We start from the raw sequence: 26,296 nt of genomic DNA on the forward strand, positions 1-26,296 counted from the left end.
TTTTACGTCTCTGTACATGTGTGGATCTACATAAGCAGGTATGTTGTGTACACTACATATAGTAGGTAGACATGTTTTCGATGACCATGCACCTTCACTTACACCAGTATCATCGTCATGTACGTAGGCTTTGCTGGCTCGTCAAATGTCGGGCTGCCTTACCGCCTCAAACGTCTGTGGAAATGCCATGTACATCCGCGGCGTTGGCATAAAAGTGCCCGACACCGCCAAGCCCGCCCAAAACCCACTGACACATGGGCGCTTGCAGCATTGCAGCTTGCACCGATCATGAGCACGACATGAACTGATCGCTCTTTCACCCCTAGTACGTAGTGACGGTAGTGGAAACCCTACGTTGACAAATCCAGTTATGAGGTGACAATGGAATGGGCTCGTAAACGGGCGATGGCGAGTAGCGGCGATAATCTCGCGGCAACTTATCAATATTGATCCTTCGAGAAGATAGTTTAAATACTTTGGTAACTAACTGCTACCTAGGTTATGTACATAGGTACCTATGATACGAAGTAAAATGGTCGTTCTGGGGTTAGCGGAACAGAGATCCTTTCAATATATTTTAATATACTAAAATTCCCAGGACCTCTCCCATGCAGCTTGCTGCGCCAATGCAATTTATTCACGGATATCAAACTGCTCAACTACTGCATAATGGTAGTAGGCTGAAGTTAAATATGCTCAGAAGAGTTATTCTCATCTGACTGCAGCTGCTATATTGTTATGATGACGATCAATCATGTGGCCTCCATCATCTGTTACGAGGTAGCCTCTATGTACTCGCGTGATACGAGGTTCGAGTTTGTAAGTATGCATGTGCAAAATACTGTGCAGCTACTGTATATCCATAAGCACATAGGTAGGTACATACCTACCTACATGTATGTATGTACGCAAGTAATATGTACTAAGGTACCTAACGTATATAACATGGATGTACGAAGTACATAAATCTGTTTTGGTCCACATATCTTGCTTACATTACAGATTTCCCAAGCCGTTGGAAAACTTCTTTCCGAATTGAAACAAGGCTACCCCGGTCTACACTCAACGGACGCCAATTTTGTGCGAGGCGAGACCTGAAAGAATAATAGAGAAAAAAGAATTTTTTACTTGTCCAAACGGGCAAAGAAAAGTTCCCTATGTTTTATTAGAGCCTGTGTTTATTAGAGCTAATCCTCCGAATACAAGCACTGTATTACGCTGCGATCTGCTTCACCGAAAGACTTCGTGCAGCACCACTATGTACCATCGCCGACCAAAGCGTTCAAATAACAAATATCCGACTACACCGCAGCCCCCAAAAAAACACACTATAGGTATGTAGTAAGCGTAGCGCTCGCGAGCTAGCCCACTCCTATATAGTAGCATTGCACTACCCACCCTACTGCACGCCTAACTTAGTATATCGGTGTTTTTATTTTAAGCTTCTCAAGGCTGTCGACTGAACTTCTAGACCCCCAACATTAAGTTAGGTACATGCATACCATACCTACCGGCGTTTACGGAACGAAAGACCTTACCAAGCGGGACCCGGAGTGGCTCGGCCAAGGAGAGCCGGTAGGACGCGCGGCATTACCGCTGGTTTCCCGGGGTTTGGCTAAATTAATAAACTCCACGATCCCTCATATCCATGGCAACTACATACATATCTACTCCGCCACTTCTACTTCAACCCCTGAATACCCCTATATCCGACCTTCTATAGACTAAACGTTAATGACGTATGATGCAAGTAGTGATACCTATCTATCATAGGGATTAAAAGAGGTAAAAACTTGCATGATAGGTAAGTGCTAACTTAGGTATAGCTAGTAAATAACTAAAAGACATTTATGGAGTGAACAGGTCTAAAAAAAAATATAATCGACAAACTAATTCACATATTAACCAGAAACATGAGTCAAGTGTCGTCTTCAGACAAACCCAAGACCAATGTCAATCTTAAGGCTTTCCACGTAACTGTTACTCGGCATAGCTGCTCACCGCTTGATGGCGATGTTACCAAGGCTTGGTAACTAGTTAGATTGATAGCCAGAACACAACGGAGTGGCCGAGGGGGGCAGAAGGGAAGGGCATAAGGATTGTCCAATAGAATTTCAGTTGTAGAAACGCTGATAACTACCACAGGAAACGTAGAAGCTACTCTTGTTTCTAATGACGGCAGTGTGACTATACCAGTTTATACGAAGGACAAGAAGATGCTAAGAAAGTAGGTTAGTCATTTAGCTTATGATTCGTATGGTCTATAGGCATGCCATTGAGAATTAGAGTTGCTATTAGAGTCCTATTCAACTCCTTAGAAAAATTAGATGAGCCAAGATACTCAAACCAGTCAACACAGCAAGCCAAGGCAAGTACCAGCGTAGTTAATCAGTCTAATATGGGATCTTCATTCAACAGTCTATCAATACGGTACACAATCTGCATATTTTTTCTTCGTCAAAGCTCGCATCGTCCCCGTATATCCCTTTCCCTCCAAAAGAAAAAGACCAAAAAAGGAAAAAAAAGAAAAAGAAACCATACACCACTCATATACCAATCCCCGCCCGTTTACCAAGATGATAGCAGCATAACATTATTCGTGAAATAAACCCCCGCTTCCCTCTCCCCCCCGAAGAAGCAAGCAATTTGGACAAGGTGTATAAACGCCGAAATGTGATGATTGATTTGCACCTGGCGGTGAGTGGGACCGGTGCGAGTCCTCTATATGTGGTGCCCCCCCCTTTCCGTCAGAACGAGATGATGAAGTATTAGAGTGAGAAGAGAAGAAGAATTTAAGAAAGGTGTCGTTCCACATGCATAACAAATAATAATACCCCGTCCTTGTTGCCCGAGAAGTGAAAAGTCGTAGCGTGGTATGTATGATACGGTAAAGTCTTCAAAAAATCGTAATAATAATAATAATGATAATAATAATGAATAATCGCAGGAATGCAAGCCATGCTCCCTCGACGCCCCCCCATAACCCGCCGTCGCCGCCACATGACCACTCCTGGTTATGCAAGAGTCCGTGGTGATACAAGTTGAAATCGAGGAACGTTGCTCGTAACGATGATAAACGGGGCCCGTGATCTATAAGTCGCAGCCGAAATTGCTCCTTCGACTAGTAGGCCTGCTGGGCCAAGGCATTCCCGGGATACGGGCCCCCGAAGAGGACATACTGCTCGAACGGGAAGCAGCTGATAGTCTTCCGCGAGCTGCGCACCCATTTGGGGCGGGGCACCTCCTCCCAGTCCTCGTTGGTCAGGGGGTAGAAGTTGTAGGCTTCGTGCGAGGGCAGGTCGTGGTGCTCGCACTCGAAGATGCCCTCGAGATGCAGGCGTTCGAGCTTGGGGATCTTGGCGCGGAGTCCCGTGAATAACGACTTGAAGTTGCCCTCGTACATATGGATGCCTCCCAGCGACACCTCGAAGGGCTTGGCGAGCCCGCGGCCGCCGAGACGTAGCCGGCGGAGGGTGGCGCCGTGCCGCGCGAGGAAGTACTTGAGGTCCTCCTCCTCGCACGAGACGCCCTCGAGCGTCAGGTCTGTGAGCTGTTTGTACGTGAAGTCGTAGAATAGCTCACGGAACGACAGGGCGAACTTGGAGTTCTCGCTGGAATAGGGGTGGAATGCGAGCTTCAGCTTTCGCAGATTCGTCGCGAGCTGCAGGATGCGGCCGAGTCCGTTGACGGCCTTGAAAGCTGAACTAGGGCCTTGCAGCCCTGACGGGTCGAGAGTTAAGTTGAGGGTCTCCAGACTACTGAACGACTGAGCGTGCATAAACCAGTGGCTGCGATGGTCTTTTGAACGGAATAACTCGAGGGGAAGTCGATCCACCTTGAAAGAGGTCAGAGGGACTCCATGGAGTGAGGAGATGATAGCATCTAAATTGCTATACGTCTGGGGTCTATCCAGCTTCCTGCAGCTTGGGTAGTCAAAGACATCCTTGAGAAGGTCATTTTGGAGAGGGCATTTCGTGAAAGTAATCTCAAACTCCTTAAGATTCGGAAGAGAAGAGCATGCTTCGCGAAGGTCGTCAGCCCTCAAATGCAATGGACCAACTGCTTTGCGCCCCCTTTCGATCCTATCGAATTCCTGCCTAGCCGATCCCATTAACTCATTGCGGTGATCTGGAGGCGTAACGAAATGTTGAAACCTAAGACACCATGTGAGCAAATCCAGTTGCATAAATTAAGATGAATAAATCAAGATGAATTGGGCTAAATATCGGCCTATAGCATGCATATAGTATACGTGGCTGTCGTATTCGCGTAGACAGCATTATAATAAATACTTGTGTGCAGAAAATGCGGTCTTGGCGACTCGAGATATCATAATTTGAGAATTTCCGAATGTGCAAAATATGAAATGAAAAAGAAGACCTACCATGAAGTGCTCCATACGTCGTAATACGACAACTCGCCGAGAAATATGCAGATTGATGTGATGCTGCCTCTCAATCGGTCGTGCAGCGCGATGGAGTGTAATCGGTCGATATCATTTCTCCACCCGACAGCGGTGAACCTGGAAGATAGCAAGAATTCATAGCCTACATCTGCTAACATGCGAGTGACCTCTCTTAGATTCCTTACTGACTCGGGTTCGCAATGAGAGAAGACGAGTCTCATAAGCTCGACGGGTAAGGTATCCATAGGGAACCGTAAGGGGTTGTAGATTGTAGATATAAAAATAACAATGAAGATGTTGAGTTAGAGAAAACAAAAATGGTAACCAAGACTGGTGAACTGGACTGGACTGGACTGGTGGTGGTAGTAGTGGTGGCAGTAATAGTGGTGTAAGACGAGAATGGGTATAATAATTTCCAAAGTCCGCCAGTTCGAAGAGCCTTGAAAATGAACAAAACGCCGTTACGGAGTGAATTCTAGACGAGATTTCGAAAGAAAGAAAATACAAGACCTCGCAGGCGTTCTCGAGGAATTTTTCTACTTGGAAATGGCGGTTAGTTAATAAGGCACCAAGAACGGCCGGAGCTCGTACTCAACGAAATGGCGGAGAGGTCGATGTTTGGTGCATTTCCTTTCTGCAACAAGCCTTTCCGAATCTAGGACAAAGGAAAAAACCGCACCAACTATCGGTGAGAATGAGACACACATATACAATGTACTGAATGTACTAAATTTTCATACTTTCTACTTTCTGACGGACAACAACATGGAACTAAAAAAAAAAAAAAATTTAAAGATCTATTCCCTAAATGTTTCGCTGTGAATGGGTCCCGCTGAGCATCCAGCTCAAGGGGCTGAAAGGATTTCTTCTCAAGGTGAGATGGCGGTAAGGCACCCCCTGTACGACCGCGATAGATATTGCTGGGTACGGTGAAGGAGAAACGACGAAACTTGAGAATACCTACGCGTATAGGGATATATGTGATATTATGTACCTATGTATATGTATGTAATAGTTGGAATAGTGCGAGAAGAACCCGGCATCTACATAACTGCGAATACTGTAACTACTGTGACTCAAAATGTCTACCTAGGCCTACGTAACCCCCAGTGAGTCCAGGGCTGCTAGGTTCCTGCATTAGGCCTTCATAGGCACCGTCCTGGGTCCATCCAAGCATAAACTTGGCGGGATTGTACCGATCCCGAGCCATGATTCGCTCCCTCAACCCTGGCTTGATTTAGCGGGACGATACAGCTCAGCAGTGGCGTTTTTTTCTTCAACGTTATCTTCGAATTGGAACATCCCCCCTTGCATTTATCTGTATCGTACTTGTAAAAGACGGAAGACAAAGTGTGAAGGACCGGGCACGATATTTTTTCTTCTTCATAATATTTCTTTTTCCCGCTTTAAGGACCTAATGTAGACACGGGAGCTGAGTCCCAAGTCTTACGTTTGCTAAGCGCTTTTGAAATTCATGTGCTCGTGTCTCAAGTAAGAAGAGCCTTGTACCACGGTCTGCTCTCGAAATTCTAAATACAACTTAACGAGCTCCAAGCCTTTGGGGGCCCGAGTCATGCTTCATAGCCTGCCGTGCCTTGCCTTGAATATAGCGACTTTGTCATCGTAGAACAATATCTCACGTAACCGGAGCCGTGCTGCTGACCCTACTGTATCGTCTTCTTGTAACGAGTCCGTCTCAGACTCAGCATCGTCAGACACATCCGTCACGTCATCTCCAGCGTCCGCTGCACCCGCATTGACGTTGTCCTCGTTCTCGTCATCATCCTCATCATCATCGTCGTCCTCTTCCGTCTCTTCGTCAGCCTCACTGCCGTCATCATCGTTGCCGTCGTCCATATCGATCACGATGGGCACGTCTTCATTATGGTTTCCACCCAGACCGACATCAGAATTACCGTTAGTACCGTCGCCCGACCGAGTCTCTAGTATCTCGAAACATTTACTGTTTATACCTACGTAGCAAAGTTGAATTTCTGTTCGTAGCGTGATAATGTCAACTAACTGGAGAGCAAGCTCTTTAGGATCAAAATTGCCAGATATATGTCCTAATATATGAGTTAAGTGCAGAGAGCGAAGTTGTGAGACGTTTGGAAGCCGCTGGAGGAATGGATGCTATAGATGTAGCACCAGTTAGTGTTCACCATCGTTACTATTGCGGTTAATTTAGGCTGGAACGTCTGCTTACCCAGTCTTTATAATCAATTGCCACAGCAAGTTCTCTGAGATTAGGCATTCGCCCGCTAGTAATGTAGGAAATCATTTCGCTACTAAGCACCCAACTTTCCCACCGACGGCTCTCTCCCGACTCATCCGAACTATCGAGAAGGAGCTTCTTGAGGCTTAACCGATGACGCTTTATCGCGCCCTTGAAAACTTGGTCAAGTTTCACAGCTGGATGAGGCGCCCGCCGTCGGTCTTGCAAGAAAAGTACCTCTAGGCTATTAGGCGCAAGAGTTTCCTTGATGAAACTAACCAGAGTATTGGAAGGAATGTTGGTATGTATGTGCTTCAATGCCAAGTGATACTGGGTCGGTGTTCCAGGAGGTGAGCCATGGGCCGGGGGTGTAGGGTGAAATTGTCTTTTTAGAGTCCTCCAGAGGTGTTCAACAAACATACAATCGAGAATCGTAAGACTTGTCAAGACGCTCCAGTCAAAAGCCTTTGTGCAAACCTGTAGTGATAACGGTACCCGTTCTAGTTCCAACGTCTCTAATTGAAGTTTTCCATCAAGACGCTTCCTTTCCGCAGATGCTTCACTGCTGCCTTGCGTAGAGACACCGGGCCGCTGCTGATTCAGGGGTGGTATTTCTCTAGGCGTTGTGATATTCGCGTGCGTGAACGGTGAAAGGCCACCGTTAGAACTTGAGCCGAATCCGACCCCGGATTGCGTCTGTTCCGAGGTAGGATCAGTCGAATCCTTCATCTGAACCTTTGTGGCGGGTTTTCTTCTTATGTCATATATTCTGCCAACCAATGCCCCGAGGACCCCCCCTAGTCTCCTTTCTCCGATCTGACTTTCCCCGGGCCAGCGGGCATCATGGTCAATTTGTTGCAAGGTATAGCTATCCCAGGCCTGCGCAAAGTCCGCCGTACGAGCTTTCTGCGATATCCCAATTCGGAGTTCCCGAAGGTAAGATCTCGAACGCTCAATTAACACTGATATCTCGTCTAAGTATGCGAGCTCATCGATGTCTAGAACCGTCAAGCTTTTGAGAGGTGGTAGAATGCTGAAAGTTGGATACTCGACGTGACTTTCCGAGTACTTAATTGGCTGTGTTACAGACGGGTGGAAATCACTAGGCAGAGTATTGCCGACAGGAGTCACTGTACTTCCAATAGGAACAGAAAGAGGCGGCAAGGGACCTTGGATCGGGCTAGAAACGGAGGATGAAGCATCTTGGATCTCGGAATTATCGTGCCAGCGAACCCAGACCTTCTCCAACTTAGATTGGCCCTCCGGATAATGATCTTGGAGGGATGCTAAGGCCATGAAAACTTCAGATAGAACCCCTGTGGGCATGTCCCATACGAATGTTTCCAAGTTGATCATCTTGCCGACAGCTATTGCCACCAATGTTCCTAGCATCTTCCCGCTCTCCTTAGTGACCATATACTCGGATGTCCAGTCCTTTGGCCCGTTACCGAGGGAAAATTTACGAGTATATCTTGCATATTGGTTGTTGGAAAGCCTCCCAGAAGATTCCAAGTAAGGTAGAGAGCTCCCTCTCAGCCATCTTGCCCGCTGAGCAAACTTACTACCTAGACACAAGGTTGCCAACCCATAGGTCAGCGCATCGACGTTTTTACTATCGGACGGGGGAACAGTATCATCTGGCCAGACTATATCGAAGCGGGCGTAAATATGAGGTATAGCGAGATAATAGAGTGTGGAATTCGTTAAAGCTAACGAGGTTAGGTCGTTCGTGTGGGTCACCTAGCATGCAGATGTCAGTAGACCTTATATAGGACCTATTCATAGGTGTCTCCAGCTTGCCTCCTTAACGATGAGCCGCAGAATGTCGACCGGAAGGTCGAGAAGCTGCAACGGCCTAGGCTTGGATTTTATAGCTTCCCATTCTCGTCCTTTGCCTCTAAGAAGTTTGGATAGGTTCGGCACAGGCGGGTCGCGCACAGGAATATCCGACGATGAAGATTCCGGCGGATACTGACCGTTCTCATGTCTCGTTTGCGGATGCGAACTTAAAAGGTCCTTCAAGCTGGAGTGGCTTGAATCCGCGCTGTTAGCCATGATATTCTGTTGATGCTCGCCCTTGACTTATGATATCGCTTGAAGCTAAAGACGCCCCGAAGCATCGAATCGCATGCTGTCAGCTATGATGGATACCGCCAATTATTTATATTGGGGCTTTAGATATGAGGCGGAAACAACTAGAGGGCAGTATTATTGAGTCGCGCGAAATGGATGTTATACGCAACTCCCAGCTACTTAGTGAGTAGCAACTAGTAATATGATCGTTGCTGGAGCACTGGAGCGCTGGAGCGCTGGAAGAGCTATGTACTAAATTAGGTAGGCAAGTTAATATTTAATTAATGTATTGTACCGTTGCGTGGGTAAGCGATTCAACAAGGATAGCATCGATTTATTTTGAGTTGTAAAACAAGAGCCTGAAGTGTGGCTCTAGCCGTGTGTCGTAGGGTAATGATTGTGAAAGAGGTATGTATTTCATCCGTTTCAACTCAGGCGAGGCTTGCATCTAGGTAGGTTTCCCGTACTTGACGCCTTTAGCACAATAATCTCTAAGTGGATTCTAATTGGCCTGTCGCACGGGGTAGGCAGGATGGGCGTGGGGCACATGGCACGTAAAACATAAGGTTGGCACCTAACTCAAAAGGGATCTACGAAGAAATACATACAGCGGAAGTACGGCAGCCACCTATCGATAAGGTATCTAATCTTAGGTACAGGTAGTAATGTACATGTATATGTATAATGCTTCAAAATCTGGAAGCATCTCCTTGATGATATCGAAATGGAGTATATATTATGTAGTAGATGCGATTGGATGGGATCATAGTTGGCTTATCGTCATCACCTCGTCGTTACCAAGCTAGCTTCTCACGAGGCACAGCATGAAATTACACCATGGTTTATATGAGAGGAGAGAATTCAAGAAAGACTGACGTCGCACTGGTCAGGCATACTTGCTGCCCTTTTCAATACCTGGTACCTACACTAAAGTCATGAGGGACTGGAAGTTGCCAGCCTGAGCCCCTCCAAAAGCCCCGCCTCTTTTGCATGTATATTGTACCTCCCCGCGACGTTTATAGGTATTTACAACAGAGCATCCGCTTTCTTTCTCCTAATTATCCTCCGGTTCTTCCCAGCCTCTTTATTCTTGGGTTTCTAGCCCATATAAGTCTGTTTTGGCTATACCCTACGACTTATATTTGCCGCCAACTATTTTATTTTTCTGCGAGGAGCTGATCAAGCTGAGAACTAGCTATCTCCGATATTATAGATTTGGTACCTAGGTAGGTAGGGAACCTTACCTTTCTTGCCCCGCTCTTGACTGTTTCCCGTTTCCCGTTTCTCCCATCGCGCGCTTTGTGTCGTGGCTAAATCAATCAGCTTCTGGCGCCGTGTCCTATTCACTTGTCTATGACTACACCAGTGACTGCCTAACAACACACTGGCCTTAACTCAAGTCAGTCTGAACACTCATCCGAGCTTCTGGTCTATTGCTATCTCCTATTTAAATTGACTGTCTTCCTAAGCTAACTTTGCAACATTCTAGATTAATCTGGGTTACGCAAGAAATACTATCTACTGTCGCATATCGATCCGAGCCCAATAAGATTTGTCGCATCTATACTCCGAGTTTTGTTCTACGTTGGAAAACATGGCAGGTTTCGTAACGGATCTCTGGGAATCTATCTTCACTCCCGGAACAACTCCAACTCTCCTCGTCGCTACAAACGCTACATTCGCTTGTTTACAGCTCGTGCTTCTTCTCCTACTAGTCGGGACATATAGCATTCACTTCGTGATACTCTCATTCCTGTGCGGGGGGCTCTGGTGGGCTATCAACTGGTTCGCAGCCGAGTTGAGCGTAGCACAAGCCAAGGAGGCCAGGGACAAGGCACTTTCCGAACAAAGAGCGGCTGCACAATCTTCGGATGAAAGCGAAGACACCGAAGTGGAAACCGCTTTCATCGCAAAGGGGAAGCCTACCACAGGAAGCAAGGAAGTGGAAGTTATAGAACAGACGGGAAACTTGAAACTTCGAACGGAACCTTCGTCCGGAACAAAATCTAGTGTTAGTACAGAAGACGAGTGGGAAAAAGTATCCGAGAATGAGAACGAGAAGGACAAATGAACTATAACCTAAACGAATATAATTATATACGCTTGGGGTCGGGGTGGCATTTGCACGAGCATTTGTAGCGAGGTTGGGTCAGTAGCATAGATACCTTTGCATTTCAGGACTTCAGCGTTGATTATCATCTTGCTCTCTCCTCTACAGCTACTAGCATGCTTATAGATGAAAGGACATTTCTTATATTGGATTCAACCGGTTGTCAATATATGAATAATAGTCAATATTTGTCTAAAGATGGCCTATGTAGCATATATGATATATTTAGCTTACACATGTTTAGAATGAAGAATTGAAGCTCTCATCTGAACTGGACTTACATGCACCTAGGTATGTATAAAACATCAGTGAGATCCATACAACGGTACTTATCCAAGTACCCAAGTACCCAATCGGGAAAATAGCTTTTAGGTCACGTGACGGTACGCAACCTGCAATTGACGGCCTTTAATTTTCACCACCCTAGAACTTTGCCTTGTAACCAAAGCTCACTAAACGCGACTGTCCGACCTTAAGCTTCCAACCAAGATCCCGAAATACAAACCTCGAAACCCATTATCTCGCAAAACACGAATAATAAGCCAAGATGAAGCTCGTTAGGTAAGCTTATCCTACTCCCACACGGCGCATAACTGTGTGCTAAATTAAGTATTCACAAAAGCTACGTCTACGGCTCCGGTGCTAATTGTGATGGTCTCCCAGGTTCTTGATGAAGTGCGTCAACGAGACGGTGACGATCGAGCTGAAAAATGGTACGCGCTACACTAAACTCCTTGATTGGATAGGATGTTATCTCTCTGTGCAGTGACTAACGACGGCACTGTTTAGGAACGATCGTGCACGGCACAATCACGTCGGTCTCGCCGTTGATGAACACTGCCTTACGAACAGTCAAGATGACCGCCCGCGGCCAAGACCCCATCTCCTTGGACACCATGAACATCCGCGGTTCCACGATCCGCTACATCATTCTGCCCGACTCGCTGCCCTTAGATACGCTCCTGATCGATGACTCGGTGAAACCCAAGAACAAGGCGCGCAAGGAGGCTGCGGACAGAGGTATCCGGGCAGGCGGGCGTGGTAGAGGACGAGGACGAGGCCGCGGCCGTGGACGGGGTAGACCGTGAGAAGGAGAGCCCTAGCAGCAAGCTTTAGGAGTATCGGTGATGCTATATTACAGCACACTTGCGCCTCCAAGAGGACAGGACAGACAGAGGAGCAGGAGGAGGAGGCTACGTTACAAATTTAGGTAAATGTCATGAGAGTCAAGTCAAGAGAGAGAAAGAGAGTACGGAAGATGAGTTGGTGGGCATTACTTCTACGGCGTTAGGGGGTAGGCAAATGAAAACACAACACACACACACAGAAACACAACCATGAAAGAATGGCAAAGCTGGTATGGCTCCTTTGCAAACACTACTTAATTTTTCTTCTTTCATGCGGAGCTAGCTGAAAGCTCACCAAGAAACCAAACAAATAAAGTCCCATTGGCAACCAAAAACCCTCCTCCTCCTACGTGCTGTTAACAACCTACTCTGCCCAGATCCTGATGATCTGCAGCTTCTCCCACCCGGCCTGCTTCCCACTAGTCCCCACCGTCGCAACCTTCCACGCCTCCCCGAGGCCTAGGATCCGCTGCTTGACTTCGTCCGGCTTGTTCTGCGCGCACAGCAGGATGTACGCACACCCCCTGCGAGAAAGCACTCGGGGCAAGCTGTTAATCAGCCTCTCCGTCGTTTCCATCCCATCCCTACCGCCCGCGTAGGACAGCGAGAGCATATACGAGTCGTCGTCAAACGTCGGCTCAGCACCCAGAAGCGGCAGATCCGCGTGTCCCGGCTGCTTGGGCAGCTGGGGCGTCGGCACGTACGGCGGGTTGAAAATCAAGACGTCTACCGACCGGTCCCGCACCGGCGCAACCAGGTCCCCCTGGAACGCGCCGAGGAAGCTCCCGTGCGTCGTCGTCGTCGTCGTCGTCGTCGTCGTCGTTGCCGTCGCGGCTTTTTTCGCCGTCTCGCTTGTCGCTTTGCACGCGTGCCCGTTGACGTCGACGGCTGCTGTCAGGACGTCCCGCGATCCGAAGAGCACTTGCGCTTGTGCGTTGACGAAGGCGATGACGACGCCTGAGCCGGGGCCGACCTCGACTACTAGCGGGACATAGCCGTCTCCGAAGCGGGCTTGGAGGAATGCTGTCTCGGTGGCGGAGGAGAGCGTGTCTAGCAGTAGGAAGGAGTCTTCCGCTGGCTCGTATACCCTCTCGTACGCCACGTGCGAGGTATCGGGCGTCGGCAGCATGTCTATGCCGTGTTAGTCGTTGAAGCCAATCCGGATTACGGTGGCAAAGCGATGCAGAGTTGAGTCGAGCTAATAAATTTTCCAAGCACAGAAATTAAAGCACGTGATATGTTTGTTTTATATGATAGGACAGCGATGAGTATATTGATTCTTGTTGTTCAATGGACCCCTGCGAGGGTTAATAGTTTGTTGTATGTTTAATGCGAGTAGATGCAGGCGGACCTTGACTATGGGCATTTATTTGCGTGTCTAGTTTCACGAGAAGCTTCACGGCCGGAGCCTATTCGCAAAGTATATTTCCCTTTATCCAAGCCAGCATCACTATTCTTAACCGTCATGACTTGAGTCGAGTTTGACGTAATGTAAAACCGGTACTTGGTGTTGGTAATAATATCTTGGTAATTGGTAATTGGTAATGGTAATGGTAATGGTAATGGTAATGGCAATCTAGCGAGCTATTCGGCGATTAGTACACGGCATTCGACCACATCTCATCTCGAACAGGGACAAGAATATCCAACATACCCATAAAGCAAACGCAACACCCCTCCCCCCTTCTCCCCATCCCTCCACGTCGAAACGCGAATACGCAACTCCCTTCCAGCCAAACCCGCGCATCTCACATAACAGCGCACTCGCATCCCGGGTCGTATTTACTCGGGCCGAACCCCCAACGCCAGCGACTCTTAATATCCATGATCATGCGAGTCTTGTTCTTGTCGTAGCAGCCCGAGAAGCGACAAGCAGGACACAAGCCCGCCGCGTCGGCAATGCTCGCGGGTTCGCGCGCGATCCCGTCGCCAAACATGCTGCACGTGTTGAACCCCATCCCGGGATAGCACGGCTGCCAGATCTGCAGCCAGTGGTGCCTGCAGCAGCGGCTGCGGAAATCTATGCCATGTTAGTATATGCGTGGTGCGTGGTATGTTAATTTATATGTAGATACGTGGGTAGGTAGGTAAGAGGTAGGCATCTGTACTGGAAGCACTGTTTTGATGCGTCGATAGCTTGCTTGTCTTGGGTATAGGTTTGGTGTATCGAAAACATCCCGGGTAGACGGGCGCGGTAAATGCAATGACAGTTTGTTTCAAGGGAATATACATACGGATGGTTCTACACATGTCTCTATTTTTCGTAGCGTAGTGTGTACTGTTCGGCAAGCAGAGTCACTTGTAGGTAGGTAGGCATAGATGTAGTTGATATTGCTAATAGATTTAGATTCGGTTGGGATTTGTTATTTGAAAGAATAACTACCTCTCGACGAAAAAGATAGCAGGAACATTTCCTTCATCTCAACTCAAGATCCGGAGTGCAGGTGCGTGTTGCGTGTTTGACCTAGACAAACACTTACACACCTCCATGTGCCTGCCAATTCTCTCGTCGTCTGATTTACACAACCAATGGAGCTGGGTGTATTAATCTAATTTTTTGGTGGCATTGTTCACAGTGGCTTTTTGGATGGACAATAGCTTGGACAATAGCTTGGACCACATATTTCGTATTTGTTCAGGTGTTAAACCTCCCAACACAGTGCTCAATATATGCTATGTAAAACTCTCGATTCCGATATATACCCCGTTTGCCCAAATTATCTTGTACGCCTACGCTCTTATTTATTTGAAGGCCCAGCCATACTACCACGAATAACTAGGTAAGTTGATATATTATATCCAGTTACCATCATCGACCCCCTGCTCCGAGGTAGTTCTAGCATTATTACCATCGCTACCACCGATACTATCGTTACATAGCCTTGCTAGCATCTCCTCAATCCTCGAGGTGGTGCTCTCTAATGTGCCTAAACGGCTTGATAGATCCTCGATCTCGGACGATTCACTCATGATGGCTCGTATCTGGTCTGTTAGCATCCCATATGGGGCTATAGAATCCCTACGACTCGGCGTCTTAGGTGGTGGCGGCTGATTCGACTCGTTGTCTTGATTCTTACTCGCCTCTACTAGCGTCGAACTTTGCTGTCGAGCAAACTGTCTTCTAATCATATGGTGCGTTAGCTCATCGTCGACTGTAATGTCGTGTTCAACTGAATCCGGCGGAGGAATATCAAAAACAGCCTGGATGTCCCCGTGGCTTGTTATCCTCCATTTCTCCCAAAACCAGCTCCGGGAACGACGTTTCTTTGGTAGCTGTTCTGTCGGGTATTCCACCAATTCCGTATCTGACCATAGGAGTTGCCTCTCGATCCCGGCGATAAGGAGTAGCACCGGTAGATTGATTGTCCTGACTGTTGCTACATGAATCTTGTGGAACCAACGAGGACTAACAAAGAATCTCATCGGAACCAATACGAATAGGGCAATGATGTTAAATGGAGGTTGGTAGGCGAATATCGCGTCGCTTTTCACACCTTCGAGCGTTAAGACCGCTTTTCGAAACTGTATCTCGGCGGTAGCATTGGAGACAATGGTACCAAAAGTATTCGAGAGCATCGAAACCAAGATCGTTAGGAATAATGTGTTACCCAGGAACGCGAATGTGACCATCAAGGTCGGTCCTAGAAGCCAGTGAAATTCCCCCTATAGGGCACGATGTTAGGGAAGCAAGCATATAAGCATTTTCAGCCTCACTCACAGAACGTGAAATACCAGTGCCATCCAAGCCGAACCAAATCCACAGCATCCATTTACTGATTGTCCTGTGAATGGTTAGTCTATGAAGAACTTTTGCAGCTAAAATACCTACACGATATTGTGGCGCCCTTCTGCGAGCCACACCATAGATAGCAGGAATCCACAAAAGCACCTGGTCGTCATCAGTCTCACAGAACTTCATCGGGTAGCGGCGCGTAGTGTGCTTAGGGATACGAACCAGGCTGCCAGTGCTGTAAGCAGAGTGAAATCCGCCATCATAGATCGTAGGGATAGGAATACTAAGTTATCCGATAATAAGTTGAACGCTAGCCGAGGGACAAGCACTGGAGCTCCCATTGCAAGGACGTCAAGAGCTTGTTGGCCTAGTTCAGGTTGTCCGGTTCTCCAACCGTATATTCTTAATATCAAATATATCCAGTAGACCAACGCGAACATGACATCCAAGAACGACCAAAGATTTTGCGTGTATACGTTCCTATTATCTTCCTTAGCATATAAAAATGTAAACATGTTCGAACTGATTTACCATCCATGTGCTAAGATCGTTGCGAACTGATCAAGAACCCAGCCAAACGCGTATATCGAAAATGCCATCTCAAAACCGCTCAAATACTCCGGTTTCCGTTCGAGCATAAATAGGAGATATAAGGTGAGGAGGATAATGAACTGGGTTATTTCTAGTATGTTCCTCGTGCGAGGCACTACCAGCCGATACTGGTTAAGTAAAGGTGCCTCGCGGGGTTCGTATAACGAGATAGGCTTTAGTTTGTATCGGTCCGGTATCATATCCAGCTACTAGCGTTAGCAATCACATAGGTCGCTATATAGGATTGATTTGTTATAAGAGCATTATCTGCTGGAGGATGACGGATGGCCTTGATCGAAATAAAAGGTATTGGTCACATACTGTTATCCTGTTAGACTCGGGAAGACAAGAATATGGAGAAAAAGAGTTAATATGTTAAAGTTGGACCTATCGCATACGTACCAAAAGTGGTTGGAGTATAAATAACTTGCCCAATGTAAATTGCGTTGACACTAATATCTGTAAGTTTCGTGGCGGATTCTCAACTGGAGAAACTTACACTTTTTGACAATGTGTAGAACTGAGAAAATGCTTGCTACTACTTAGGATAGCCACCTCAAGTGCCGGTAAAGTCCTATTTTGACTCCACGTAGGACCAAGAAATGCCTCTTCACGAATCTCCTCCGGAGCGTTCTGAAACGGCCCAAACCCGGTAACCAGAATTTTAGCTAAAAGAAGGAGTCCTTCCGAGCCTGGGTTATCATCGCCAAAACGTCTTAGGATGCGGGTAGCTACAAGCTCACAGAGGGTCGCCCGTGTGAAGTGAACGTTTTGTCTATTGGTCATATGCTCCTGCTCATGGAGGAACTGAGAGCGGTTCACGAGCAAACAATAAACTAGTCTGTGATTAGCTTTATTTACATAATCTATATAAGTAGGTAGGTGCTGGGATGAAACAGAGTATATAAACAACTTAGCGCAATAAGTGAGTATACGTACCGATAGATATATCATTCTGCTCGTATAACTTGTCTACCAGCGGTCGGACAACTGAAATATTGAGTCGGAGGTCTGTTAACTGCTCAAGAGTGAGAAAGTCCTCGACTATGCTGATGACATCTCTTCGTATCCTATGGATATTTGTATACACCGGTAGGTGGATGTGGTCATTCGTATCGTTACCGAGGGGTGGCTCTTGTTCTGGCGGGCCAAAAACGACACGACTCAAAAGAGGCTGATGTTCAGACCCTTGTAGTTGAACCAACCGCCGACGAGGATTTAACATGATGGCGTCGTCTTAATATTAGAATTCAAAGGAGAAGTCCAATCTTGCACTTAGTCCATCGGGTTGCAATATCTCGATGAGTCCTAATTGCCTAACCCAATGGAGGCGCACAAAATAGCATCAAGCTTCACAGCCAATGATTGCGAAGCCTGGTTAATTAAAGAAGAAATAGGCCTCTTATAAGATGCTGCGTGGTATCCGATTGCCTGTTCGTGGACTGTCGTTGATGTAACTCTGGGATGTTGTCGTCAGGACGAGCTGAGGCTTAAATGTGCCCTAGATTCGTGTGATAGGTATATATTTTTCGTGGTGAATACCATACAAGGCAACACGTTGATTTATCAAAATATTTACGCTCAAATTGATATCCGTTTTCGAAAAGTAAAGTAATAAAAGTTGTTAAGCTTTAGGTGCCTAACCTTAGGTAGACTTGGGATGTTTTGGTTATTTGTGTTTTACCTTTTAGTTGTTACTTGAGCTTTACCAAGCTCCTTCTTATTGGTATAGTTTTAAGTTTGATATTATTGATAACTGCACATTGACGTCGACGGGGCTTTTTGTTTCACACATGCAAGATGCAACATCTGACTTAGCTTGCCTAGGGGCTAGGTGGCACTGCAGCAAGCAACCCGATAAGATAAGGATAGCTTTTGCTCCATTGGGGAAAGCCCCAAGGCTACCTACCGGTTGTCGATCGGTCTGATCTTGGAGACTTCAAATAAGCAACAGTTTATACTTTCAATCCAAGGATTGGTCTCTGACCTTTCTAAGTCACAACTATAATGGTATGGCCATTCACCTCTGCCTCTGGGAAAGACGGTGATTCTTCGAGACGACCAGTCTCCTGGTCTGATAGTTTAAACGGAACCGACTGGCAACATTACAAAGACCCTAGAAATTGGGTCCCGACTTTGCTTGTAACGACAACCGTTGTCGTTTCCTTGCAGATCTACCGTTCATACCTACGTCGAATCCCCGGTACTATTCATATCCGACCGAACTTTTTCAGGAAGAGAAGCATCTTCGGTCAAGTCACCAGTGTCGGAGATGGAGATAACTTCCATTTATATCACACGCCCGGTGGTCGTCTAGCGGGGTGGGGATGGCTACGAAACGTCCCGGTCAAGAAGGTAGAGTTGAAGAATAGGACGGTAAGTTAGTCATTACCCTATTTGACCGTTCTCTATATCTAATTCTTAAACGATTTAGATTCCTATACGTATCGCCGGTATCGACGCACCAGAAGGCGCTCATTTCGGACGACCTGCCCAACCATTTTCGACGGATGCCCTCGTCTGGTTATCCGAATACCTACTTGGGCGAAGGGTTCGAGCAAAGATCTACAGACGTGACCAGTACGATCGTGTCGTCGCTACCGTATTTGTAAGGCGGTTCCTTATCCGCCGTGATGTTGGCTTGGAAATGTTGAAGCGAGGGCTGGCTACGACATACGAGGCTAAGACCGGTGCTGAATTTGGTGGTCTTGAGGAGAAGTATAAGGCTGCAGAGAGTAAGGCAAAGGCTGCGAAGAGAGGGATGTGGGGTGGTAACCCGCAATTCTTTGAAAGCCCTCGCGATTATAAGACCCGAATGGGTGTGGGGGAATCGCAAAATAGCAACACCAAGTAATGAGATTAGAAATAGTTCAATAGTTTAATCGGATTAGCTCTGTCCGACTTTCCTACTACGTGACTTGCGCCATTCAAAAAGCGACCAAAGGAATAAAATATTTTAATTTGTGAGATGAGTATTAAGTACCTACCTACCTATCTACCCACCTAACATACCTAAGGTAAGGTTTGGCCTTAAACCGTATATTTGGTCAGCCACTTAATAGAAAACAGAAGGAGGAGTTGGAAGGAGTGCATAGGATGAACCAACCAATAGGTTCTATCCGATCTAAGTGCGGATCTCCGCGCTCTCCCGGAATCTCTTGCGACTGGTAAGTATGGTGATGTTTCTTCAAGTCCCGGACCACGGTTATGTTAATGTATCTTGCATCTCGGATCTTGCATGTTTCGAACCCCCAAATTCCGCATATCTCCCTAATTCCGTGTCCGTAGTCTTGAAGGGTTGGTATTTCTTATCGCTATTTTGTATACGCTCGACGTTACGGCAGCGGCAAAGCAATTATAAAAGATCCTATGGATTAAAATTGGAAAAAGTTATTGCTACTTACTCTGTTATTGGTCGGCTTTTCGACGCTGGCGATCATCTAAATGTAAGCCTTTAAATTGCCCTTTTAGAAGGTATATATAGCTGAGATAGGTTGGTTATGTATTCTATTGAACTACATGTAAGGGGTATACGAAATACAATTCCGAATCCTTTCTATTCTCAGGAATGACAATACTATAGCTATTGTTAAAGAAACCGTTATACTACATAGTACGGGATTAGCCGACGTAATGATGAAATTTGCATAATAAAAACACGAGAAAACCGCCCGTGAGACTTCGGATAAGATGGCTTCTCTTTTAACGGCCACTTGCAGTCGGACGATGAGACTAGACTAGTTACAGACTGGGAAGACGAGATTGTGGCTTCCCTCAGGAACGATCCCTGTCAGCCCCCTACGGACACATGTGGAGCGTGTGCGCAAAGCTGGCTAGCTCTCAGCAGAAATTACGCTACTGCAGGTGCAGACCCTCCCATGCCTCTCCCTTCCACTTGCACATTTCGCTCTAGCTCTTCCTATTGCACGCTGGCCGTTTTTCTCACCCGTTCGACGTTCGACAACGAAGAGGCAGAAAACACCAAAGAGTATTGTCACTCCTTTTACCTCTTTATTACTCTAGGTTAATACGTGAATCGCGTAACAATATATTGTTGCACTATTCTCGCCCGTACGGCATTTTCTTTTTTTCACAACAGTCATTTCTCATTTTAAGTCACTCGTTCGCGTTTTCTGACGATCTAACCAACAACTTGCCTCTAAACCCCTGATCTGAGCGCAGCATTATCCGGCAGACTACGTTTGACAGCAACAAGTTCCGGGACAGTTAAGACACACCAAGTACGATCGCGTCGTCACTGTCTCCCACATTCGCTTATTTCACCACTTAAAGGGATTTATACAGCATTCCCACGTCGCTCGTTTCCGAAGAATCACCACCAGGCACACTTTCAGAAATCAGCCCTAACATATTGGGTTAAGCCTGTCCCTGCTGTTGTCAAGTTCCTACTCCTGGGCACTTAACCAAGCAAAAATCAAATTAAACAATCCAGTTTACGAAACTGGGATCTAGTGGCGGCCTAGCAGTAGGAAAGCATTACTTTTATCACAGTGGTACAGTTGGCAGAGGTACACATCACTCCCAAGGTGGCACCATCGGACGACCGTTACATTGTGCATTGGTATCATTTGAGAACTGGTCAGTGATAAGTCTCCCTTCCCCCTGGTTGCACTCCTTAGATGTTTCCTTTGGCGAGCGAGGGGTTATTTTTTGTTCCACAGAGCAATTGTTTGCTTGTTGAATTGATATAGAGGATTGCCTCAGTACTTTATCGTCTTGTATTTTCTTCCAATGATAAAACTTTCCTTCATCTCGATTTGGATTTCCTTTTGAAGCAAGGCTAGTTTAGTTAAAATTGGGGGAAATCTTAGTGGTTGACGTGAGCTAATAGGGTACCAGTGCAGGCACCACCCCACACCTAGTGACAACACACTCTAGGCACTCGGGTACCGCAGCACAGCCCATTCTAATTATTATCGCTAGATCCAGGCACTCACTAAGAACCACTTTCCTCTAAATCTTGGAACTCGAGGAGACAACGCAATCCGTCCGACGGCCGAGTACAATAATAAAAGTCAGTTCAAGATTATAATCTTAATTGATACCACTTGTCGCCTCGGGATTCCCGTCAGTCCACTCATTTAGTTTTTTGTTTTTGTTTTTCGACGCCGAATTCGCATTCTCGAGAATTAATCGTTTCGCAATAACACAACACATTGCGACGCCTTCAATCCGCACTTACCTATTAGCCTCTAATTCCAGTTTCCGCGCGCGCACTATATATCGATTTCCTCGAGGTTATGGACTCCGTCGGAAAATAAAGCGTTTGCGCCGTGTTGGAAGACGAGGTTTTCGTTAATAGGGAATCTCCAAATTGGGTGTTATCGAGACACGGGCACGTTGCCCTTAATTCGGCCATAGGTCAAAGCAGCTATGAAAATAGCATTCCGCCAGGGCTGCGCTACGCGCAGTCATGCTTCGATGCCATCGCCATGGTTTCTTGCCCTCGCCTCGTTCGCGTCGTTATCGGGAGCGATCACCTTCAATCAGATACCTGATGCGAATCTCGACACACGTCAACTTGGAAGAGTTGGAATCGCTGGTGACTTTAGTGGCATTTCTCTTTACCAATATGAGGGGCAGTCCGAGCTGCCTTTCAGTTCTAATGGATCTGAACAGCTTTTGACGCGCCTTCCAAATGGGGTATTCGTCAATCTCCTGGACGCCGACGCATCTATTCAGACAATGTGCATGTTTCAAGGGGAGGTCATTCTAGCCGGCAACTTCACAAGCTTAGGAGGAGTACAATCACCAGGCATCGCGTCTTTCGACCCGAATACTTCCAAAGTCACTCCTCTGGCTAATCTTTCAGGTCAAGTTAACAGCTTGTTATGTGATGATTCGGCTGGTAAGGTCTATGTTGGCGGTAGCTTTAGGGCAGCAAACTCTACCAACGCGATTACGTGGCTTGCGTCGAAAAGCTGGGCAAGTCTGCCATTTGCTGGCTTTAATGGGCCTGTCAACTCAATTACGAAGGCGCCTACCGGGCATATAATCTTCGGGGGAAGTTTTACGGGCCTAGGAAACACGAGCGCGCCGAGTACGCCTGATGGCCAGGTTATCAATCTTTCTACCGCGACTATCGAAGCTGATCAGGGTACATTGGCTGCAGGTTTCAGTGACCCGAAGAACATTGTTTGTAAAACCAATGGTACTGACGGTTCTGGTAATGCTTGGCTCTTGCAGGACAATACACCAGGAACGTGGAGGGCAGCTTTCAACTACGGTTTTGAACCTACTAAACTTCGTTTATGGAATACTCACCAAGATGGTCGAGGAACTCGGACTTGGAGATTCACTGCGCTGCCGCTGAACGGTATCATGAACTTCACCTACATTGACCCCGTGACCAAGCAGAACTCTACGTGTACCAGCGAGTGTCCGCTTAGCGACGACCCTTCTGTCGAATTCCAAGATTTCCACTTTGTAAACCGGCTTGGGATGAACGCATTTAGACTTGACATCTCCGCCTGGTACGGTAATGGTGGAGGCCTGGCTGGTATTGAACTATTCCAGGACGATATCTTCGCCTTTGCTATCAATGATTTCAACGAACCCAGCTGCGCCAATACCTCAACGCCTTCAGAAGCGACCACAACGGGAACATGGACAGTGACTCCGTCGGGACAAAGCTACGCTCAATATCTATCAGCCCAGCTGCCGAAACCCGTAGCCTCCGACGCTGCTTCAGTTGTGTTCTACCCGGATATCAAAGAATCTGGGGAATACATCATCAAGTTGTATACACCTGGATGTCTTCAGGATAACACTTGCTTGAGACGTGGTCAGGTTAGAGTATCGGGGACGTTGACGTCAAGTGGTGCCAATCGAACAATGGATCCGAGAATTTTGTATCAGACTAACGAGTACGACAAATATGACCAACTTCATATAGGTTCTGTCGATGCTAGCTCAAGTTCCTTCAGGCCTAGTGTTACATTATCACCTGTACCTGACCAATCGCAATCTATTCCCGGCGATGATTTCGTGATGGTAGCCCAAAGAGTTGGATTCGAGCTTCTAAATTCTACTGGTGGCTTAAACGGATTGTTCGAATATGATCCTAACCGGGCGACAGTTGAGACATCCGATTTTGCCAGTTCTGCTTTCATCAAGCTCAGTTCTTCATTCGAACCTAGATCCGCGGTAACATCGTTGGTCGCTAGCAAAGACCGAACTTATATCGGCGGTAATTTCACCTCTAACAACGAGAGTAACATTGTCGCCATCGATAGCGATGGAAAGACTTTGGCGCTTGACGGTGGCATAAATGGCGAAGTCTTGTCGATGCACCTGGATGGCAATAGTCTATTCGTCGGCGGCCGGTTCAACAATACCCAGGATGGTTCGACGCCGGGATTAGCAAACGTTGCGATTTATGACAGCACAAACAACCAATGGACACCACTCGGAGCTGGTGTGGACGGAACTGTTACAAATATTGTACCGATAACCATGAACCTCAGCGAGAGCGCAGCAGAAGACGTCATCGCCTTAACTGGTGAATTTACGCACCTTCTTGCATTCGGCAATAATGACGTTGCTGAGGTGCAAGGCTTTGCAGTCTGGGTCAAATCGCAAAAGAACTGGTTGCAAAACTTAGATACTCCAGTTCCATTTTTAAACGGTGTTCTTACGACGGCGGTAGCAGTATCAGATAATGAGACCATATATGCTGGATCGATATCCTCTCAGGCCCTTCGAGCATACGGTGCTACAACCGTATCTAACGGGTTTGGCAACTTCCCTATCAAAATTTACCCGCCAACCAGCCAGTCCAGCACCCCTGCAGATGGACTCTCGAAGCGCACGAACCTAGAGAACGGTACTGATACTATTGCTGGCGTCGTCACAGGAGCGTTTTACGAAAGTGATGGGAAGAACGTTACAGTACTTGGCGGGCACTTTATTGCGAATGCGTCTAACGGTTCAACTATTTATAACCTAGCTTTCATCGACGGTGCAGATTCCGACTCCGTGACGGGGTTAGGCGCCGAAGTATCTGAAAGTTCAGCATTCTTATCATTGGTGGTCCAGGGCGACAACCTATATGCTGGCGGGCGAGTCAATGGCACTGTTCAGGGGTCCGTTGTCAATGGTCTCATTTCGTACAACCTTGCGTCCAAGTCGTTTAATTCGCAGCCCCCTGCTCTCGCTGGCGACAATGTAGTTGTCTCCTCTGTTACTGTCCGCCCGGAGACTGGGGATGTCTATGTTGGTGGCTCCTTCGAGAGAGCCGGTTCGCTTCCCTGTCCTAGCGTCTGCCTTTTTAGCACCGGAACTAGTCAGTGGAACCGGCCTGGTTTTGAACTTGACGGTGATGTCAACTGCATGATGTGGTCGAGCAATTCAGTTCTGCTTGCGGGTGGTAACCTGACCCTCAATGAAAGCGGGGCCTTTCTGGCCTCCTACGACGCCTCAAGTTCTCATTGGACTCCATACTCAGGCGCCTCAGATCTACCAGGTCCTGTGAATGCCTTAACTGCTGCGAGTAGTGATTCAAAGCAGATCTGGGTTGCCGGTACGCAGTCTGATGGTTCCACCTATCTGATGAAGCACGATGGCTCATCTTGGAAATCTGCTGGCGTCACGTTCGACCGAGGGTCTGTAATCAGTAGCTTACAGATGTTTACGGTGACTCAATCTCACGACTCATCCGATCCCGTCGCTTCCGATCAAGTCCTCTTGATGACCGGCTCTATTGTAATACCGGGATTTGGTACAGCATCGAGCGCAATCTTCAATGGCACGATGATGCGGCCTTACGCACTCACCTCAAGTATCGATGGCACGGCCGGGTCGATCTCCCGAATCTTCGTACAAAACAACAACTTCTTTACTTCTTCAAGTAAGTTTACAGTCTAGATATCTACTTGTATACCCGCTAACTTTATCATCAGATGATAGTGGTATGCCACTCGTATTTGTAGCTCTTATCGGATTAGCCATATCATTAGGCCTCATGGTACTTATTGTACTTGCTGGTCTGGCATTAGACCGATACCGCAAGAAGCGTGAGGGTTACGTCCCAGCTCCTACATCCATGTTCGATCGCGGTAGCGGTATGCAACGGATACCACCGCATGAGCTACTGAATTCCCTAGGCCAAGGTAGACCGGGACCTCCTCATGTTTAAGGAATCCCGTCAACAAGACTACTTTGATGCCATAAGGTTGCGATAATTGAGCCTAGGGCAAGGATATTTTCTCTGGACCGCCAATCGTTACACATGCGTACTGCAATTTTTAGACCCAAACAGTAATAGATCTGACCATAGAGAGTCAGCAAATCGATGTCATATCGAAGATACCCAACCGACAGAGGCCTGTCGATGCGAAGAGATCGGGGGATTGGGGAGGAAATAAAGAGGAGCAGAAAATATCCGCTACGGATTTACTAATCTTTGGCGACTTCATGAATGACGACAACGCCAACCATTTTAATGTTTACATGTCTAGTTATCTTCACACCTACAAGTGTTACTAGTCCTTCACTACCGTCCTTTGTATATTTCACAATTACCTTGCAGCCCCGTCCCCCGGCTGCTATGGGGTTGGTCTTGCCGGTGCAAGCTCGGAGGGCAGTAGGTCGATGGTATTTTTGATAAGAAGGAGGGACATATTTTGCGGAGATTCAGGGTTGAGTAAAAAGGTATATCTCAGTGAGAGGACAGATGGATTCGGCCGAACTTAGCTCGACGCTGAGCAATCATTTACACCGCTCGGGTGGTAGTTACGTAGTCAATCTACGGAATATGTGCTTTTGAATGGCTCTGGGTGATTTTTGCTATATTTTGTGCACTTTGATAAATATTACGAGATCATTTGGTAAGAGTGAAATATTCCATTGGCGTAAATTTTGGTTGAACGGGACATTGCTTTTATCCGATATGTAGAAACTAGGTTGACTGATTCACACATGGACTGGATTAAGTAGGAAATTCCATGTATGAGGTACCTCATAGTAGGTGTACTAGCCACAGGCGGTTTGCCACAACTTATCCACCTTACATAAACTCCCT

The 26,296-nt window shown here is 47.0% G+C and overlaps 9 protein-coding genes across 9 annotated transcripts; 4 read left to right on the forward strand and 5 right to left on the reverse strand.

The window, feature by feature from the left end:
* Positions 1–2,864: 2,864 nt before the first annotated feature.
* F4813DRAFT_230610 (uncharacterized protein) lies at positions 2,865–4,765 on the reverse strand. Its single transcript, XM_049239909.1, has 2 exons — positions 4,385–4,765; positions 2,865–4,154 (listed from the first exon to the last, which is right to left on the reverse strand). The coding sequence occupies exons 1-2, from the start codon at positions 4,648–4,650 to the stop codon at positions 3,122–3,124; spliced, it is 1,299 nt and encodes a 432-aa protein (XP_049103444.1). The 5' UTR covers positions 4,651–4,765; the 3' UTR covers positions 2,865–3,121.
* Positions 4,766–5,708: 943 nt separating this feature from the next.
* Positions 5,709–9,212, reverse strand: F4813DRAFT_347734 (uncharacterized protein). The gene is made up of 3 exons (XM_049241992.1): positions 8,421–9,212; positions 6,612–8,360; positions 5,709–6,538 (listed from the first exon to the last, which is right to left on the reverse strand). The coding sequence occupies exons 1-3, from the start codon at positions 8,673–8,675 to the stop codon at positions 5,984–5,986; spliced, it is 2,559 nt and encodes an 852-aa protein (XP_049103445.1). The 5' UTR covers positions 8,676–9,212; the 3' UTR covers positions 5,709–5,983.
* Positions 9,213–10,080: 868 nt separating this feature from the next.
* F4813DRAFT_230672 (Pkr1-domain-containing protein) lies at positions 10,081–11,074 on the forward strand. Its single transcript, XM_049239910.1, has one exon. The coding sequence runs from the start codon at positions 10,288–10,290 to the stop codon at positions 10,762–10,764; it is 477 nt and encodes a 158-aa protein (XP_049103446.1). The 5' UTR covers positions 10,081–10,287; the 3' UTR covers positions 10,765–11,074.
* Positions 11,075–11,350: 276 nt separating this feature from the next.
* Positions 11,351–11,891, forward strand: F4813DRAFT_386012 (Sm-like ribonucleoprotein; the record flags this gene model as incomplete). The annotated part of the gene is made up of 3 exons (XM_049246350.1): positions 11,351–11,364; positions 11,467–11,516; positions 11,593–11,891. 3 exons carry the CDS (start codon positions 11,351–11,353, stop codon positions 11,889–11,891), a joined length of 363 nt encoding a protein of 120 aa, XP_049103447.1.
* A 202-nt stretch (positions 11,892–12,093) lies between these two features.
* On the reverse strand, positions 12,094–13,228 carry F4813DRAFT_230710 (methyltransferase domain-containing protein). Its single transcript, XM_049239911.1, has one exon. The coding sequence runs from the start codon at positions 13,057–13,059 to the stop codon at positions 12,295–12,297; it is 765 nt and encodes a 254-aa protein (XP_049103448.1). The 5' UTR covers positions 13,060–13,228; the 3' UTR covers positions 12,094–12,294.
* A 390-nt stretch (positions 13,229–13,618) lies between these two features.
* On the reverse strand, positions 13,619–14,227 carry F4813DRAFT_347747 (uncharacterized protein). The gene is made up of 2 exons (XM_049241993.1): positions 14,165–14,227; positions 13,619–13,950 (listed from the first exon to the last, which is right to left on the reverse strand). The coding sequence occupies exons 1-2, from the start codon at positions 14,178–14,180 to the stop codon at positions 13,679–13,681; spliced, it is 288 nt and encodes a 95-aa protein (XP_049103449.1). The 5' UTR covers positions 14,181–14,227; the 3' UTR covers positions 13,619–13,678.
* Positions 14,228–14,541: 314 nt separating this feature from the next.
* On the reverse strand, positions 14,542–17,993 carry F4813DRAFT_347749 (uncharacterized protein). Its single transcript, XM_049241994.1, has 8 exons — positions 17,194–17,993; positions 16,754–17,090; positions 16,658–16,706; positions 16,195–16,460; positions 15,886–16,143; positions 15,760–15,819; positions 15,649–15,712; positions 14,542–15,593 (listed from the first exon to the last, which is right to left on the reverse strand). Exons 1-8 carry the CDS (start codon positions 17,477–17,479, stop codon positions 14,724–14,726), a joined length of 2,190 nt encoding a protein of 729 aa, XP_049103450.1. The 5' UTR covers positions 17,480–17,993; the 3' UTR covers positions 14,542–14,723.
* A 160-nt stretch (positions 17,994–18,153) lies between these two features.
* On the forward strand, positions 18,154–19,150 carry F4813DRAFT_347750 (SNase-domain-containing protein). Its single transcript, XM_049241995.1, has 2 exons — positions 18,154–18,630; positions 18,689–19,150. Exons 1-2 carry the CDS (start codon positions 18,262–18,264, stop codon positions 19,106–19,108), a joined length of 789 nt encoding a protein of 262 aa, XP_049103451.1. The 5' UTR covers positions 18,154–18,261; the 3' UTR covers positions 19,109–19,150.
* A 1,815-nt stretch (positions 19,151–20,965) lies between these two features.
* F4813DRAFT_230756 (cortical protein marker for cell polarity-domain-containing protein) lies at positions 20,966–25,552 on the forward strand. The gene is made up of 2 exons (XM_049239912.1): positions 20,966–25,123; positions 25,176–25,552. Exons 1-2 carry the CDS (start codon positions 21,649–21,651, stop codon positions 25,409–25,411), a joined length of 3,711 nt encoding a protein of 1,236 aa, XP_049103452.1. The 5' UTR covers positions 20,966–21,648; the 3' UTR covers positions 25,412–25,552.
* The last annotated feature ends 744 nt before the right edge of the window (positions 25,553–26,296 follow it).

This window comes from Daldinia decipiens (assembly GCF_022478715.1).
Source record: "Daldinia decipiens strain CBS 113046 unplaced genomic scaffold F4813scaffold_4, whole genome shotgun sequence".
In the NCBI taxonomy this organism is placed as follows: Eukaryota; Fungi; Ascomycota; class Sordariomycetes; order Xylariales; family Hypoxylaceae; genus Daldinia; species Daldinia decipiens.

Excerpts from the sequence above, each read along its gene's own strand:
- F4813DRAFT_230610 (XM_049239909.1), bottom strand. The coding sequence starts at position 4,650 with ATGGATACCTTACCCGTCGAGCTTATGAGACTCGTCTTCTCTCATTGC. Across the intron at positions 4,155-4,384 it reads GACGTATGGAGCACTTCATG|GTTTCAACATTTCGTTACGC; the intron begins GTAGGTCTTCTT and ends ATGGTGTCTTAG.
- F4813DRAFT_230756 (XM_049239912.1), top strand. The coding sequence starts at position 21,649 with ATGAAAATAGCATTCCGCCAGGGCTGCGCTACGCGCAGTCATGCTTCG. Across the intron at positions 25,124-25,175 it reads CAACTTCTTTACTTCTTCAA|ATGATAGTGGTATGCCACTC; the intron begins GTAAGTTTACAG and ends CTTTATCATCAG.
- F4813DRAFT_347749 (XM_049241994.1), bottom strand. The coding sequence starts at position 17,479 with ATGTTAAATCCTCGTCGGCGGTTGGTTCAACTACAAGGGTCTGAACAT. Across the intron at positions 16,707-16,753 it reads TCTACACATTGTCAAAAAGT|TGTCAACGCAATTTACATTG; the intron begins GTAAGTTTCTCC and ends TACAGATATTAG. Across the intron at positions 16,144-16,194 it reads ACGATCTTAGCACATGGATG|GAACGTATACACGCAAAATC; the intron begins GTAAATCAGTTC and ends GGAAGATAATAG.
- F4813DRAFT_347750 (XM_049241995.1), top strand. The coding sequence starts at position 18,262 with ATGGTATGGCCATTCACCTCTGCCTCTGGGAAAGACGGTGATTCTTCG. Across the intron at positions 18,631-18,688 it reads TAGAGTTGAAGAATAGGACG|ATTCCTATACGTATCGCCGG; the intron begins GTAAGTTAGTCA and ends TAAACGATTTAG.
- F4813DRAFT_230710 (XM_049239911.1), bottom strand. The coding sequence starts at position 13,059 with ATGCTGCCGACGCCCGATACCTCGCACGTGGCGTACGAGAGGGTATAC.
- F4813DRAFT_347734 (XM_049241992.1), bottom strand. The coding sequence starts at position 8,675 with ATGGCTAACAGCGCGGATTCAAGCCACTCCAGCTTGAAGGACCTTTTA. Across the intron at positions 8,361-8,420 it reads TGCGGCTCATCGTTAAGGAG|GTGACCCACACGAACGACCT; the intron begins GCAAGCTGGAGA and ends TCTGCATGCTAG. Across the intron at positions 6,539-6,611 it reads CAATTGATTATAAAGACTGG|CATCCATTCCTCCAGCGGCT; the intron begins GTAAGCAGACGT and ends CTACATCTATAG.
- F4813DRAFT_230672 (XM_049239910.1), top strand. The coding sequence starts at position 10,288 with ATGGCAGGTTTCGTAACGGATCTCTGGGAATCTATCTTCACTCCCGGA.